General features: G+C 44.4%; 1 protein-coding gene across 2 annotated transcripts in view; it reads right to left on the minus strand.

Annotated features, from left to right (window-relative positions):
* Positions 1-13,090, minus strand: part of TSHR (thyroid stimulating hormone receptor) — a 158,324-nt gene extending 145,234 nt beyond the window's left edge. For both annotated transcript variants that reach the window (XM_086319359.1, XM_086319360.1), the window contains exon 1: positions 12,256-13,090. In XM_086319359.1, the coding sequence (XP_086175485.1) occupies positions 12,256-12,425 (170 nt within the window). In that variant the 5' untranslated portion in view covers positions 12,426-13,090. The remainder of the gene's footprint in view (positions 1-12,255) is intronic.
* Between the last annotated feature and the right edge of the window lie 5,249 nt (positions 13,091-18,339).

Consider the following 18,339-nt stretch of genomic DNA (forward strand, 5'->3'; position numbering starts at 1 on the left):
TGCTGGGTCTTCATCACTGCCTGTGGGCTTTCTCTAGTTGCGGCAAGCCGGAGCTATTCTCTAGTTGCAGTGCACAGGCTTCAAATTGCGGAGGCTTCTCCTGCTGCAGAGCAAGGGATCTAGGCACGTGGGCTCAACAGTCGTGGTGCACAGGCTTAGTTGCCCAGCAGCACGTGGGATCTTAGTTCCCAGACCAGGGATTGAACCCATGTCTCCCACACTGGCAGCAGATTTCCAACTGCTGGACCACCGGGGGAATCCCTGGAGAGCTAGGATTTGACCACACATCTTCTGCCTCCAAGTCCAGAGTGGGTTGGGAAGAAACAGCTGAGAAGTAAACTCTGATAAACATAAGAGGAAGAATAATTTTCTTCTCTCATATAACCTTTTTTATTCTCATCAAGTTTTATTTCTTGGCATATCGGTTAAATGTTTAATGGAGGTAGAGAATATGATTATAAGAAACACCATTACAAATGGGATATTGTTTGAGTTCTGCAGTTTCCCTATAACAAAGAAAAGTCCTTAGCATAAATCCTGGCTCTTAAAAGAATGAGAGTTATGGATAATGGCTCATGCATTGCTATTAAGTCACCTCTTTGTCCAAGTGTGGACTGAGATCACCACAAGATCCGGAAGGGACAGGAACATGGTGTTCCTCACCCAACTGGCTAGAAATAGTCTTACTCATGGGATGGGTATTCTTAAGACCTTTTGACATGGGAAAGTAGTTCTGAAGCTCTAAGTCTCTGAGAATAAGTATGAATGTTTTTGGTGCTCGGATCATTATATCTAAGGTGCAAGGCATTTGGACAAAAGTGGGGGTGCTCTTTATACCAGTGTGTTAAGGTAAATCCATCCCCAGAGACAGCGAGCAAATTAATGGTTGGCAGGGGCTACGGAGAGAGCAGGAATAGGGGTTGATCAGTACAGATCGCCTTGAGAGATAAGAATTTGGAACTAGCGGTGATGGCTGTAGACATTATGAATGCACTAAATACCACTAAATGGTGCACTGTATGAATTTCACATCAATGAAGGCAGGTGGGGGGAGGGGAGGGAATGGAAAAGGACCAGATGTAGGACATTAACCTCAGAATAGTAGAGAGAGCCTTGGATTTAGAGTTAGGAGACCTGCGTTTGAATACCCTTTTTCACTTATACGTGTTGTGACATAAAAGATAAGAGAGGTGACATTTCTTAAGTCTCTGATTCCTCGTCTAAAGTGGAGTCAAACAACTACCTCACACGGCTACCATGAGTCCTAAACAAGATACAGGATGTGAAAACTCATAGTTTCGGGCTGGACACGGAGCTGACACACAGAACATCATGTAACACGAGAAAACAATGTAACAGTGATGGGCTTTTTAAGGCAGGACAGAAAACCCACTGATTTCATATGATATCTCAAACTGTTACGACATGTAACTTGGATTAATAAACCATAGTGGATAAAAATGTTTTCAGAAGTCTTTGCTGAAGGACTAGATGTTTTTGAAACTTAAGTTTTCTGGCATCGAGGCATTAATTTAACCCTAAAAATGACTGTAATGGCCAATTCTTCACTCTAGTGCTGTGTTTGAATTATATTGAGTTACTCTATCTCATCAATTTAAGATGCACATTAAAAATAAAACTTTATTATCTCTGAAACCAGGAGTCCACTAATCAAAAGAGAGGCTGGATCACCCTAAGGAAATTTCTACAGTGCCACCCTACAGGTGATTCTCAACAACCAGTGGACAAGGTGACTCCTTCTATGGATGCCAACCAGTGCCAATGCAAAGGACATGAGTGAAACGTCCATGGTGATAGGGATTAAAGCCAAAGAAGGGCTCCTTCTCATCAAAGCTAGTCAAGATACCGCCTCTGTCACTGCCTGACCTGCCGACAGCAGAGCCTTATGCTGTACCATTAATAAGGCAAATTTGCTCAGAAAACAGCCAGCCATTTGCTGGCAGTTTGGTTGCATTGGACCCTTTCCCTGCTGTAGAAAGTAGTGATTCATTTAAAAAAGAATCTTTATGTTGGATTTGGGTTTGCCTTCCCTGACCTCAATGCCTCCACCAGGGCCACTATTCAAGGGCTTCTAAGATTCTTATACAGTTCATCTACCACTATGAACTCCTGCACAATGTTGAACAAGCAACTAGTACAACACTGCAACACAACATTCAACCAAGAGACACATTTCATGGCTGAGAAGGCACAACAAAGAGAGCACGACCGCCACCCACTAATTCTACCCTGTAACTCATCAGGCAGAAGCAGACTGCCTAATAAAATGAGGGGCTGGGCCATTAAAGGCTCAGCTAGGTGAGGCACAGGGGAGCCTGGCATGCTGCAGTCCATGGGGTTGCAGAGTCGGACACAACAGAGTGACTGAACCACAAGGTTGCAACTCGGAGGCTAAGTCCTGCATGGTTGAGGATCTGACCTAATGAAGTACACACACGCTGAACCAACAGCTGCTGTATGCTATCATGTTCTTTAAAGCTAGAATACCTGGATCTGAAGAGCTAGGGCTGTTGGTAGGATTGGCCCTTCTCACCATCACCATAGTGACCTACTTCCAGAATTGGAACTTCTCAATTCCTTCCAGATTAGAGGTCCTCGTTCCTGGATGGACAGATGACTTCCATCAAGTCAAACACAGTGTTCCTGATGCTAGTCATTTGGGCTCCTCATCCCAGTGGATAAATAAGAAAATAAAGGCTTTTCTCTACTGATGGGAATAATAGAACTGTGAGAAGCTAGGTGGCTGCTACGCACTACATTAGCAGCTGCAAGGAGTATGGACTTTCACTGGGACACATCGTGGTTCTTCTGTGGCCAGTGATAATTGTGAATGAGAAAAGGCGGTGACTGTAGCTGATAAGGGCAAGGCAACTAAGGGTTTAGAACCTTTGGAGGTGCAAGTCTGAGTCTTTCCACCAGCCCTTCACCCCAGCCAGTCTTGCCCTTTCTCTCTAAGGGTGAGAGAAATCTAGAACTGGAGTTGCAGAGAGATGATAACTATCAATTATAAACTTGGGATCAAACACAACAGAGGAGACTTCCACTCGTGTCAGAAACCCTCTTGCATTGTTTTTGTAAAGACTGCATCTTGAAGGGAGTTCAGTGACTGGTTGGACTTGTATCTCCCTCTCTCTCAGGAAAGAAGTAAGAGTATCTTATTTGAACAAAACTGAAGATCACATGTTTTAGTCTGGGAGCAGGATATGATGGGAAGCTCTGAGTGGTGCAGAGTGAACTTGCTGGAGACCTCTTATACATCACTTGAGATCCTCTCAGCCTCCTTTTCTAGCGATGCTGCAGCCAAGAGTTCATGCAGAAGTCAACTAGCTTCCCCCAGGTACACCGTGACACGAACGCATCTCAGCTCTGTATCACACTCCTCTTGCCTTCCACCCAGGGGCTTTTCTGTTAATATAATATCTGGAAACCCTTTTATCATCCATGCACAAGAAACCCAGAAGCTTGGTGAGTTAAACACCCTGACCTATGGGGGATTTTTTTTTTTCCTTGTAATTTGGAAGGGGTTTAAAAATCCTTACTAGCTTCCTATCATTCAGAAAACAAAACATAATAATATTATATACATGTTTGTGTATATAGGCTTCTCTGGTGGCTCAGCAGTAAAGAATCTGCCTGCCAATGCAGGAAATACAGGCTAGATCCCTGGGTTGGGAAGATTCCCTGTAGAGAGCAATGGATAAAGGAAAGGATAGCTTTCAAAAATCTTTTTTCTCTCTTTTTAACCATCTGACTCTCAAAATCAAGCAATCTGCTTCTTTTGAAAAATCTTAAGCAAATAATTTAGGCTTTCCAGGGGGCACCAGTGGTAAAGAACCCACCTGCTAATGCAGGAGACATAAGAGACATGGGTTCAATCCCCAGGTCGGGAAGATCCCCTGGAGGAGGGCACAGCAACCCACTCCAGTATTCTGGCCTGTGAAATCCCATGGACAGAGGAGCCTGGCGGGCTACAGTCCATGGGGTCACAAAAGAGTCAGACACAACTTAGTGACTAAACAACAAATGTGTGTACAGTGTATATGTAATAATGACATAAAATATACCTAAGTACAACAGTGATCTGCCCCTCTGTAATTGCTCTGGTCTCATTTCCTACAACCCACTCTCCTTCAGCCACATTTTCCTCCTTGCTACTTCTTAAACCTCCTATGCATGTTCTTCTCACATCCCCCCCGACTGTGCTGCTGCTAAGTCACTTCAGTCGTGTCCGACTCTGTGCGACCCCATAGACGGCAGCCCACTAGGCTCCCCCATCCCTGGGATTCTCCAGGCAAGAACACTGGAGTGGGTTGCCATTTCCTTCTCCAATGCATGAAAGTGAAAAGTGAAAGGGAAGTCGTTCAGTCGTATCCGACTCTATCGACCCCATGGACTGCAGCCCACCAGGCTCCTCCGTCCATGGGACTCTCAAGGCAAGAGTACTGGAGTGGGGTGCCATTGCCTTCTCTGCCCTGACTCTGGGTCTCTGCATGTATTCAGAATCTTTCCTCCCCTAGATATCAGCTTGGTTTAAGTTATTTTTTTCTTTTTTGGATCCTTCTGGTCTTTACCTAAATGTCACCTTCTCAGTGAGGCCTTGTCTAACCATTTAAAATGTAACTTCCAGCACTGCTTCTCCCTCTTCCTTAATTTTTCTCCATTACACTAATCGCCACCTGATATTCTATGTGTTTTCCTTATTTATTCATTAACTTGTTTTTGATGACTACTTTTCCTGCTAGAATGTAAGATCAAGGGGGTCATTTATTATATATCTCCAATGCCTAGAATGGTACTTACATATAAAAAGTGATTGGTGAAAAAAGAAAGAAAGGGAGAATAACTAACTAGAACAAATGCCATTTATCCAGAAGTAAGATTTCTGGCTATCTCAAATATCTGGAGCGTGGCCATGAAGCCAGAAATAACTGAAAAGGATGTTGAGAGGAAAACCGAACGGCAACCTAGCCCACTGAGGACTTTGCTGCCGGAAAGCCCCCCAGTTACCCTCTCCCTTTAAAGTCTGTGTATTCGCATGTCTACCTCCTTTCCCCAGAGTTAGCCTTCTAGTTTTTCAGCTCACAAAAAGACTGAAATAACAAAATATAAGTAGCACCTGGCAATAAGAAGAGGCAATTTCAATCCCCTAACTGGAGTTGAGTAATCATGATAACACTCGGGTGTGGGTAAAATTAAGCTAATGCTTGCAAAATGTAAGCCAAGAGCTTCGTGTATCATATAAACACAGGGATTGTGTTTTTGAAAGAAAAAATTGGGACACAGTGAGTTCTTTCCAGGTGCAAAATGGGTGTGGGGAGTTTAGTTAGGATGACGATGAAATATTTGAATTTCTGGACTATTCTGATGGTAAAAAAAATCTAGGGCATATTTACATGTCACTACATGTAAGACAGTAACATTTATAAGATGCTTGAAAAATCACAAATGCCTGCTTGTAATTTTAAGAAGAGAATTGTTTTGAACATTTCTGGAACACCCTAAATGTCCTTAAAGATTCATACAAAAATGAAGCAAAGTAAGTAGTCTGACATCTAAATGGAACCTTTTAAAATCCAATGTGTAGCTTTGAACAAATGGGACCACTTTGTTCATACTTGAAATTCTCTTCAATGACTTTTTTAATTGCAGTAAAGAAAGGCCAAAGATAAAAGAAACACACTAACCAGCTTCAGTGAAAATGGAAACAGGGTCAGTGTGGAAGATTTAATGTCAGATATGAGGCCTAGACTCTTGTAAAATCTGGTTTTAAACTATTGAAGAATAACCACATTCAGTGAACTTCTAGCCTATTCAAAGGACAGGCTAAGTGGGAGGCATCAGAAAGTAACCATAATAATGTATTTTGGAGAAATATATCACCCCCAAATGTCAGTAAGTTTTTAAAAAAATATATATTTCAGCATTGTTTGCAGTAAAATATTTATAACAAAAAGAGTTATAGTTAACACAAAATGTATACTTAGGGTCACACAAAAATCCCAAATTATGCCCAAACATAATTTCTTTGGTGATTTGGCTATTTGTCTTATTTGAACTCAGCCTGTTGGAACGCATAAGAGATTGCTCTTGCAATTCGAATTTAAAATGTTTTATTGAGTAATTTATTTCAACCTGTGATTTAAGTTGAAAAGAAAGTTATTTTTTGTACTGAGTTTACTTGTCAGTGCCTCCTGTGAGCCAGTAACTGTTCTCAGCATTTTATATACATTGCAGGGGAAAACTGTGCTTCAGGGGCAAATTATACATTGATTCAGAGCACATTCTTCTAAGATTTCGAGTGTGATTCAACCAGAGCTATTTTACAGCTCTGTAGGTTGTAGATAGCTGACAACAGTGCAAAATAATTTTGTCTGTAGACACACAAATTCTGTCTGTTAGAGCTTTACTTGACTCTACAAAGGAAGTTAGTTTTGACAACAAAAGTGGGAGAGGGGAACTACCTCCCTCTTCTTACCCCCAGCAGCCAGGACATTAGCAGGTCACCTCTGCCAGACAATCAGATGCTCTCATATAGGATATCACTCTCTGGCTGGCGATTCAAAGAGGCAGGGACGATTGAGAGATGACTGGTGGTGGCACATGGAGAGTGTAGTGGCTATACAGCCGGGGGCCCAGCACTTCAGACATCCTGTAGTTGCGACTGTGGTCTTGTCCATGGAGTGGTTCCCAGCAGATGGTTGGCGGTGGCTCCGACTTCCTGCCTGCCGTGTGCCTTGGCCTATTTTCAGAGCCTGATTCTACAATGATTCTGTAAATTATATGTAATTCTTTCAAAACATTTCTTTTCTCCTTAAGCTAGACAGAGTGGGTTTTCAGTTACTTACCAATGAAAACCTTGAGTGTACCCACGCACAGAGAATAACAGAGAATAAATCGCGGAGCCTGGAGGCGTGGGGTGACGCTGCCTTTATAAGATACATAGTATTGATCCTTGCTTGGGTGCCGAAGCAGAGGGTTTTGCTTTAGGTTGGGAACCAAATGTTATTCAAGTTATGACCACTAATTGGGACTAAAATAATTGTGCAATGTAGACTTAATCCACATGTCCCTGGGGGTAGAACAGGTGTGACGCGAAGATATTCAAGATTATTTTGGGTGGAGTGTCCACGTGGCATTAAATAATAGTGAATCACACAGGGAGAAAGCGATTCCCTTTCCATTGTCTTTCAGTCCTGATATCAGAAGGACACCATGGTGGATTGCTATCTCTTTGCTATTTCTTGAACACCTATTACTCTTCCTTTATAACAAAGAAAAAGCCGCCCGAGGCTCACAGCATTCACAGACAATAGTACTGAGCTAGAATAGAATTACATTTTGTTTTTGCGGTATTCAGTCTTCTGGTTACCCATTGTTTGGAGCAAGTCATGAGAATTTCCAGTTATATTCACAGCATAAGCCTTCTAAACAAATTTCTTTTAGGTAAAGATGTGAATCAGTCTAAAAATATTGAGTAAATCACATCACAGGTAGAGCGCAGATAAGGCAGCACACTTGAAGACGGTGAGTTACTGTCTTCCTTTTAGAAAACACCAGGATAGACCACTAATTGGAGCCACAGATCCAGAATCCAAATGACTTAAAAACTGAAACAAAGTTCAGAATTCAGAAACACAAGGTCCTCCAGAACCCTGACTGAAGGCTGACAAGTACGTGATAGACAAACCGTTATGCCACTGAAGCGCTGGACTCTGGAAGGCAAAAGATAGAGGGGGTGGAGGCAGTGATTGTCCCCATCACAAAACGAAAAGCAGGTGGGTCAACAGGGCAAGGCAAGGTAAAGCAGCATTTTCCTGAGGAAAAATCCGCACAAACCCAGAACAGACATCTAACCCCATCCACCTCCTCATCCAGAGAAGGGACGGTCTCACATCAACATTTAAATTCTGAATTTTATTCTGCTTGTTTCATTTAAGTTAAGGAACTTCATTTAAGTCAGTTGGAAGGAACAAGTTTTTCAAACCACTTGTACATCAAAGGTTCTAGAATGTTCCACCGGGGAGTAGGCATGTCAGCTCTAGTGAGAACCACTGTTATAAAGGGAGGGTACGGTGCCCACTGGGGCAGGGGTGAAGTGGAAGAAACGATTTCGAACCACTGCTTCAGTGACAACACAGATGGTATAACTTCCGTCCAGACCACCCGGCAGGTGTGTGGATGATGAGGAAAGAGGCCATGTCTTCAGCACCATGCTATGTGGATAGAAAGCAGCTTCAGGAAAAACTGCTCTTGACACCAGGATAATTTGCAACATGACTAAGCAGTGGTTAAACAGCATCTACGTTTGAAAATAGGGGTTACCACCAGATTGGGTTTTTAATGACAAGGATCTGGTCTGTTCCACCAGGGAAAGCCTTCTATGATAAAACTTGGATGTGGTCTTTCTTTTCCACCCTCCCTCCCATCTCCTGTCTCTTCCTTTCCTTCCCCTTTCTTCCCTTGTTTTCTGTTCTTCCTAACTCCCTATTTTCTGAGTGACTGCATATTTCTCAGGCCAACAGCCCCCAAGGTTATGTGTGGCTTACTGGACATCTCAAACTTCCAGACTTCTTTCTCCAAAGCCTCACGACCATACTGAGTAGAAAGAGCTGGCGGGGTGAGACCCACTTTCCACCGCCAACGGGGCCCCAAGGTGTAGCTCTGTGGTGTACCTGGTACCACCGCTTACCAGCTGTGTGACACTGAGCCAACTGCTTCATCTCTCTTGTACCTCAGTGTTCTCATCTACACAATGAGAGTAATAAAATCACCTGCTCGACTGGATTTTGTGAGGATTCAGCGAATTAGTTGGCATAAAGGACTGGACTGAGAACTGCCCATAAAGTACCATACTGTAATAAGCACTCTGCGAGTGTTAAGTTTTGCATATTTGACTTCTCTTATAAGCTTGCCTTTCACAAAAGAGTTCTACTGCCCCCCAAAGATTTAAAAATCGTTTTGCTGCTTTTGCCCAGGGTTGCGGTCACTGTTTACATTAGCATACCATTCACCCCATACTTTTCATCCATTTTCTCTTCTCCATCTCATGATAACGTCAATCTTCAGAAGAGCGCCCCTCCTGCCCTGCTTCCGGCTGTCTTCCCATCGTTTTTAAGGTCAGACTCTCCCTACCACTGTCTCTATCTAGGGAGTCAGTGGATTCAGACAGACTGGTCTCATTGCAGACTATTCTTATCACAACACAGGCATCAGAAGGAACCTGATGGAAACCTTGCTTGTAACCTGAAGGAAACGTGTGTCCTCCCACGTAAATTATCTCACCTAATTTCACAGTTAGCCACAGAAGGGGAAAGAGACATGTCTTCCAACTCTGATTCCATTGCTCCTTCTCTGACATTACCTTTCTCCTCATCGTTCAGAGGAAATCAAACAGGATGACTCCCACTTCCCTTCCGTGGCCAGAGCCACCCTGCTCTTCAATGACTCTTGAAACCCTGCTCCCTTGAAAGAAGCCTCTGAAGCCATGAAGCCTCTGGTCTCCATTCCCCCAACACACGGTGGACAATCTGAGACCAGCGTATCTGTTTGTTCATTCATTCACCTAACAAGTTTTGTTTTTGTTTTTGAGCATTAAAGTAGTTCTACAGTTAAATGGGGCTTCCCTGGTGTCTCAGTGGTCAAGAGTCCTCTTGCCAAGCAGGAGATGGGGGTTTGATCCCTGGGTCAGGAAGATCCCCTGGAGAAGGAAATGGCAACCCACTGCAGTATTCTGGTCTGGGAAATCCCTTGGAGAAAGGAGCCTGGTGGGCTATAGTCCATGGGGTCACAAAAGACTCAGATATGACTTAGTGACTAAACAACAATAACAAGGGCTGAAAGACAGGGTCCCTGGGTTAGACAAGTTCATTTTCTTCTAATACAGGCACTCAAAGAGATAACGAGTTACAGAAAACCTGTGTGTTGGGGTGAGGCTGGGGTTCACGCGCAGGATGCTGTGAACCCCACAGAGCTCACATGTGAGCTCACAGAGCTCACTGAGCCTAGGAGTCATTGGCCAGGAGAGGCTTCCCGAAGGGAGTTAACCCCCAATCTGGACCTTGGAGTAGGAATCAGCCAGATGAGGAAAAGGGAAAAGTCGCTTTAGGCAGAGGGACTAGAATGCGGAAGGAAAGGCAAAAGCAGCTTGCGGGAGCATAGAACTTGAGGGAAAGTTCCAGAAATTCTGTTCAGTAGCAGAAACTCTACCCCTGAAGTGTGACAGACTATGAGCCATGAGGTCTGAAAGACTGGACTACATCTCAAAGGATCTTGTAGGCTGTACAAAAGAACTTTATCACGGGAGCTGCAAGGAGTCAATGCAAGGGTTCCATCAAAACATCAAAATGCTAAGAACAGCTTTTCTTCTGGGGTGGCAGCATGGGCAATGAAGCAATACTTGGAGGCTGCACAGAAGTACATACTTGTGCTGAGATGTTCATAACCTACTGCTAACTGCTGGAGGGAATTTTAAGCACAACTTCGCCATTGCTTTCCATTTATCTACTTGTGCTTACTGACCTTAACTGGGTTTAACCAGTTAAGTAAATAGGAAAACAAGATTGTCTTTACTATTCTTTCTTAGCATTCTGTTTCTGATCACCCCAAAAAGTCTTCTCTTGATTACAATCATCCTCTCAATTGTCATTGACTTAAATGCGTGTTAAGGAACAATGGGCTTTCCTTGTGGCTCAGATAGTAAAGAAGTGAAGTGAAGTAGCTCAGTCGTGTCCAACTCTTTGCAACCCTGTGGACTGTAGCACACTAGGCTCCTCCGTCCATGGGATTCTGCAGGTAAGAATACTGGAGTAAAGAATCTGCCTGCAATGCAGGAGATCCAGCTTTGAGCCTTGAGTTGGGAAGATCCCTTGGAGAAGGGAATGGCAACCCATTCCAGTATTCTAGCCCGGAGAATTCCATGGTCAAAGAGCCTGAAGAGCCACAGTCCATGGGGTCCCAAAGAGTCAAACACGACTGAGCGACTAACACTTTTACACACAAGGCTTATTTAATATTAAACTTCTAATTTGGTAACATTTAACATGCAGATAAAAATATATTATTTGAAATTTCATCTCTTTTTATCTCTACCGTGCTTATCCAAAAGGAGATTTCTGGATGTGCTACATAAGTGGGCGTGGCTTCTCAGGCGGCTCAGTAGTAAAGAATCTGCCTGCCAATGCAGGAGACCTGGGTTTGGTCCCTGGGTTGAGAAGATCCCCTGGAGAAGGAAATGGCAACCCACTCCAATATTCCTGCCTGGAAAATTCCACGGACAGAGGAGCCTGGTGGGCTACAGTCCATGAGGTTGCAAAAGAGCTGGACACAACTTAGTGACCAAACAGCAACAAGAAGTGGATAGTTCATCATTGAGTAAGTAACGCATATAACTTCATACAAAGTATAAAGGGTATTCCATACAGAAGGTGTTACATCTGTAGATTCAACTAACCCTGGATTGCATATACTCAAGGGTAGGGTAGAGGGCATTCCAGAAAGTTCCAAAAAGCATAACTTGAATATCCCCCACACTGGCAACTACTGACACAGCATTTACATTGTTTTTAACATTATTTACATAACATTTAGACTGTATTAGGTTTTACAAGTAATCTAGAGGTGTTCTAAAGTGTACAGGAGGGTGTGCATATGTGATATGCCAATACTCCACTTGAATATCCTTGGATTTTAGTATATACGGGGGTCCTGGAGCCATTGGCCATGGATGCTGAAAGACAATCGTTTAAAAAGAGCCCTGATTAAATTCCGTCAACTATTTGATGATTCAAGAAACCTACTAAGATAAGTTCTCATCTAGAAAGACTATAAAAATTGAAACACTTTTTTTTGTTGTTGCAATTTTTCATCACCCAAAATAAGATAAAAAAGATCAGTTCTTGAGTTGTCAGCAAGCTCGTTTACATTTTAAGTAAAATTGAGATTCTGGCTCAGGCAAAATGCAGAAAAACAACTCTCTTAGAAAGGAAAACTGTCACTTTTCATCTTGTACTAAAGTTTTGTTAACTTTTTCTGCGTTGTGAATAACTGGGGTATCATCAACCCCACGTTTGGTGGATGGAGTGTTTACTCACTACACACACAGACACAGACACACACACACACACACACACACACACACGCCCTCTGGCCTGTTCTCAAGCTCTTTTTACGCACTTCCAGCCTCCTTCCCCAGCTGCCTGGGACCCTGGGTTCCCCCTGTCCTCCCCAGGTACTCACAGGGTCTGCGTGCTGGGGGGTAAGCTAGGGATGCTCTGGATGTCCTTGCAGGTGACTCTGAAGTCGTCCTCCTGGCGGCATTCGCAGGGCGGAGACGGACACCTCTCCCCACCGAGGCTGCTGGGCAGGACCAGAAACAGCGCCAGCCGCAGGAGGGGCGTCGGCCGCATCGTCCTCCGGGCCCCAGGCTACCTCTGCGTGCTCCGCGATCGCCTCCCTCTCATCCCTCTGCGCCTCGGGCTCCTCGGGGCCAGGAGAGACGGCGCGGGGCGGGAGGGAGGAGGGCTCGATGGGGCTGTGACTTCAGCACCAAGCCGGAGGCTGGAGAGGGCGCCGAAGAGGCACTTAAGGGCTCCGTCGCCCTGGCAACCCTGCGCCCAAACCAGCTCCCCTGCTTCGCTCTCCGCGCCCCCAGCCTCGTCTGTTCCCTGCCTCCCTCTGCCCTCCAACCTGCCCCCACGCGCTCTTCGCCTCGCCTTCCTCCAAAAAGCCTGGTTTGGATTTTCCCTCCTTTGCTGGTCCCTAAACCCAACTGGCCACCCCATTTTCCCGTGTGGGGCGCGGTCCCCAGGGAACTGCCTCTCCGGATCCACGCGCACGCACCCTCTCTAAACTGACAAAGTTCCAGTGGAACGGACTGTCCTCCTGGGGAGGACCCGGGTCCCGCAGAACTTCAGCTCTCCCTGGCCCAGGGCGCCTCTGCCCGAGGGTCCGAGGCAGGCACGCGTGGCCGGCCAGCCCGCGATGCGGCCGGGGCGCGCCTCTCGCGCAGGATCCTCGCGGGTCCCGCGGGGCGCGCGCCGACACTCGCGCAGATCGCAGCGCGGGCTGGCCCGGCGGCCCGGCTCTCAGCGCGGCGCACGGCCCGGCAGGCGATGGACTCTGGCGCCACCTGGTGTGCAGACCCGGGGACGAAGGAAACTGTTCAGTCCAGTTCAGCCGCTCAGTCGTGTCCCACTCACTCTTTCCCACCCCATGGACCGCAGCACGCCAGGCCTCCCTGTCCATCACCAACTCCCGGAGCTTGCTCAAACTCATGTCCATCGAGTTGGTGATGCCATCCAACCATCTCATCCTCTGTCGTCCCCTTCTCCTCCCGCCTTAAATCTTTCCCAGCATCAGGGGCTTCTCCAATGAGTCAGTCCTTCACATCAGGTGGCCAAAGTATTGCAGTTTCGGCTTAAGCATCAGTCCTTCCAGCGAATATTTAGGACTGATTTCCTTTAGGATGGACTGGTTGGATCTCCTTGCTGTCCAAGGGACTCTCAAGAGTCTTTTCCAACACCATAGTTCAAAAGCATCAATTCTTCGGTGCTCAGCTTTCTTTATGGTCCAACTCTCACATCCATACATGACTACTGGAAAAACCATAGCCTTGACTAGACGGACCTTTGTTGGCAAAGTAATGTCTTTGCTTTTTAATGTGCTCTCTAGGTTGCTCATAGCTTTTCTTCCAAGGAGGAACGTCTCATCCCTTATCATCCCCTTCTCCCCCTGCCTTTCCCAGCATCAGGGTCTTTTCCAATGAGTCACTTCTCATCAGGTGGCCAAAGTATGGCAGTTTCAGTTTCAGCATCAGTGCCTGTGGCTTAAACAGAACTCGGAATCCAGTGCTGTGATGCTGGAGTTGAGTCCCACCTGATAAATTCTTGTCTGCCCAGGAGTATTATCGACCCCATGGATCCCCCCAGAAGATGGGAAGAAAAAGAAGACTCAAGGGGAAAACTATTGTCTATTCATCATTCTTCATGCAGTAACCAACAAGATAATTCAAAATAGAAATTGGATTATGCCTGTTTCTCTCTTAAAAGTTTTCCTGTTGCTTACTAATTCTTCTTGAGGTAAAGGGAATATCATCTCACATATTACATGCTTCCACTTATATGAACTTCTGGGATGGGGGAGAAGCTATGGTAAAGAAAATCAGAACTATGGTTAGGGAGATTGGAAAAAGACAGGAGAGAACTTATGGGGGTTATAGAAATTTTCTATATCTTGACTGGACATAGGTGGATGCATACATTTTACAAAATTCACTGAACTGTGAAGTTTAAGTATGTGCATTTCAATTTTTGTAATGACTTTATTCGTATTCCACCCAAACTGGAAACCACCCAAATGTCCTTCCACTAGGTAATGTATAAACAAAGAATGATATTAATACATTCATATGATGGAACATTATTTCACAATCAAAAGGAGAAATAAAAATTTTTTCAGAGAAAATTAGATTTAAATTCTACAGACTGATCAATAAAGTCCTGCTTTGTGATTAGTTACTCAGTTGTCTCCAACTCTGTGTGACCCCATAGACTGTAGCCCGCCAGTCTCCTCTGTCCATGAGGCTTCTCCAGGCAGGAATACTGGAGTGGGGTGCCATGTCCTTCTCTAAAAGTCCTGCTATGCTGCTGCTAAGTCGCTTCAGTGGTGTCCGACTCTGTGCGACCCCATAGACGGCAGCCCACCAGGCTCCCCCGTCCCTGGGATTCTCCAGGCAAGAACACTGGAGTGGGGTGCCATTTCCTTCTCCAATGTATGAAAGTGGAAAGTGAAAGGGAAGTTGCTCAGTCATGTCTGACTCCCAGTGACCCCATGGACTGCCTACCAGGCTCCTCCGTCCATGGGATTTTCCAGGCAAGAGTACTGGATTGGGGTGACATTGCCTTCTCCAAACCATCAGTTCAGTTCAGTTGCTCAGTCATGTCTGACTCTTTGTGATCCCATGGACTGCAGCATGCCAGGCTTCCCTGTCCATCACCAATTTCCGGAGTTTACCCAAATTCATGTCCATCCAGTTGGTGATGCCATCCAACCATCTCACCCTCTGTTGTCCCCTTTTCCTCCTGCCCTCAATCTTTTCCAGCATCAGGGTCTTTCCTAGTAAGCCAGGTGGCCAGAGTATTGGAGCTTCAGCTTCAGCATCAGTCCTTCCAATGAATATTTAGAACTTATTTCCTATACAATTGACTGGTTTGATCTCCTTGCAGTCCAAGGGACTTCAAGAGTCTTCTCCAACACCACAGTTCAGAAGCATCAGTACTTTGGCACTGTTCTTTCTTTATGGTCCAACTCTCACATCTATACATGACCACTGGAAAAATCATAGCTTTGACTAGACGGACCTCTGTTGGCAAAGTAATGTCTCTGGTATTTAATATGCTGACAAGGTTGATCATAGCTTTTTTCCCAAGGAACAAGTAACTGAATTTCATGGCTGCAGTCACCATCTGCAGTGATTTTGGAGCCCAAGAAAATAAAGTCTTGTCACTGTTTTCATTGTTTCCCCATCTATTTGCCATGAAGTGATGGAACTGGATGCCCTAATCTTGTTTTTTTTAATGCTGAGTTTTAAACCATTGTTTTTCACTCTCATCTTTCACTTTCATCAAGAGACTCTTTAGTTCTTTGCTTTCTGCCATAAGGGTGGTGTCTGCATATCTGAGGTTATTGATATTTCTCCTGGCAATCTTGATTCCAGCTTGTGCTTCCTCCAGCTCAGCGTTTCTCATGATGTACTCTGCATGTTAGTTAAATAAGCAGGGTGACAATATACAGCCTTGATGTACTCCTTTTCCTATTTGGAACCAGTCTGTTGTTCCACATCTGGTTCTAACTATTGCTTTATAACCTGCATAAAGATTTCTCAGGAGACAGGTCAGGTGGTCTGGTATTCCCATCTCTTTCAGAATTTTCCAGTTTGTTGTGATTCACACAGTCAAAGGCTTTGGCATAGTCAATAAAGCAGAAATAGATGTTTTTCTGGAACTCTCTTGCTTTTTCTATGATCCAACGGATGTTGGCAATTTGATCTCTGGTTCCTCTGCCTTTTCTAAATCCAGCTTAAACATCTGGAAGTTCTTGGTCCATGTACTATTGAAAACTAGATTAGAGGATTTTAAGCATTAATTTGCTAGTTTGTGAAATGAGTGCAATTGTGCAGTAGTTTGAACATTCTTTGGCATTGCCTTTCTTTGGAATTGGCATGAAAACTGATCTTTTCCAGTCCTATGGCCACTGCTGAGTTTTCCAAATTTGCTGGCATATTGAGTGCAGCACTTTCACAGCATCATCTTTTAGAATTTGAAATGGCTCAGCTGGAATTCCATCACTTTCACTAGCTTTGTTTGTAGTGATGCCCACTTGACTTCGCATTCCAGGATGTCTGGCTCTAGGTGAGTGATCACACCATCTTGGTTATCTGGGTCATGAAGATCTTTTTGTATAGTTCTTCTGTGTATTCTTGCCACCTCTTCTTAATATCTCCTGCTTCTCTTAGGTCCATACCATTTCTGTCCTTTATTGTGCCCATCTTTGCATGTAATGTTCCCTTGGTATTTCTAATTTTCTTGAAGAGATCTCTAGTCTTTCCCAGTCTATTGTTTTCCTCTGTTTCTTTGCACTGATCACTGAGGAAGGCTTTCTTATCTCTCTTTTCTATTCTTTGGAATGCTGCATTCAGATGGGTATATCTTTTTCCCCTTTGCCTTTTGCTTTTATTCTTTTGCAGCTATTAGTAAGGCCTCCTCAGACAACCATTTTGCCTTTTTGAATTGCTTTTCTTGTGGAATATCTTGATCATTGCCTCCTGTACAATGACATGAACCTCTGTCCATAGTTCTTCAGGCACTCTGTCTTTCAGATATAATCCCTTGAATCTATTTCTCACTTCCACTGTATAATCATAAGGGATTTGATTTAGGTCATACCTGAATGGTCTAGTGGTTTTCCCTACTTTCTTCAATTTCAGTCTGAATTTGGCAATAAGGAGTTCATGATCTGAGCTATAGTCAGCTCCTGGTCTTGTTTTTGCTGACTATATAGAGCTTCTCCATCTTTGGCTACAAAGAATATAATCAATCTGATTTTGGTATTGACCATCTGGTGATGTCCATGTTTAGAGTCTTCTCTTGTGTTGTTGGAAGAGGGTATTTGCTATGACCAGTGCATTCTCTTGGCAAAACCCTATTAGCCTTTGCCCTGCTTCATTCTGTACTCCAAGGCCAAATCTGCCTGTTACTGCAGGTATCTCTTGACTTCCTACTTTTACATTCCAGTCCCCTATATGAAAAGGACATCTTTTTTGGTTATTGTTTCTAGAAGGTCTTATAAGTCTTCATAGAACCTTCAACTTCAGCTTCTTCAGCGTTCCGTTGGGTCATAGACTTGGATTACTGTGATATTGAATGGTTTGCCTTGGAAACGAACAGAGATCATTCTGTCATTTTTGAGATTGCACCCAAGTACTGCATTTCAGACTCTCTTGTTGACTATGATGGCTACTCCATTTCTTCTAAGGAATTCTTGCCCACAGTGGTAGATATAATAGTCATCTGAATTAAATTCACCCATTCCAGCCCATTTTAGTTCACTGATTCCTTAAATGTTGATGTTCACTCTTGCCATCTCCTGTTTGACCACTTCCCATTTGCCTTGATTCATGGACCTAACATTCCAGGTTCCTATGTAATATTGTTCTTTACAGCGTCATCTATACAGCACTGGACTTTACTTCCATCACCAGTCACATCCATAACTGGGCATTGTTTTTGCTTTGGCTCAGCCCCTTCATTCTTTCTGGAGTTATTTCTCCACTGATCTCCAGTAGCATATTGGGCACCTACTGACCTGGGGAGTTCATTTTTCAGTGTCCTATCTTTTTGCCTCTTCATATTGTAAAGAACCATCTGCTGCTGCTGCTGCTGCTAAGTCACTCCAGTAGTGTCCAACTCTGTGCGACCCCATAGATGGCAGCCCACCAGTCTCCCCCGTCGCTAGGATTCTCCAGGCAAAAACACTGGAGTAGGTTGCCATTTCCTTCTCCAATGCATGAAAATGAAAGTGAAAGTGAAGTAGCTCAGTCATGACCAAATCCCAGCGACCCCATAGACTGCAGCCTACCAGGCTCCTCCATCCATGGGATTTTCCAGGCAAGAGTACTGGAGTGGGGTGCCATTGCCTTCTCCAAAAGACCCATCTCATACATGTTTTAGACTTTGTGGGCCATGTTGGATCTTTGTCACGTCTTCTCTTCCTTCTTCCTTTTTATAGAACACCCTCTAAAAATGTGAAAAGCGTTCTTAGGTT

The sequence above is a fragment of the Bos grunniens genome, chromosome 10 (assembly GCF_055505025.1).
Source record: "Bos grunniens cultivar Pamir isolate PY7600 chromosome 10, Bosgru_T2T1.0, whole genome shotgun sequence".
Lineage (NCBI taxonomy): Eukaryota > Metazoa > Chordata > Mammalia > Artiodactyla > Bovidae > Bos > Bos grunniens.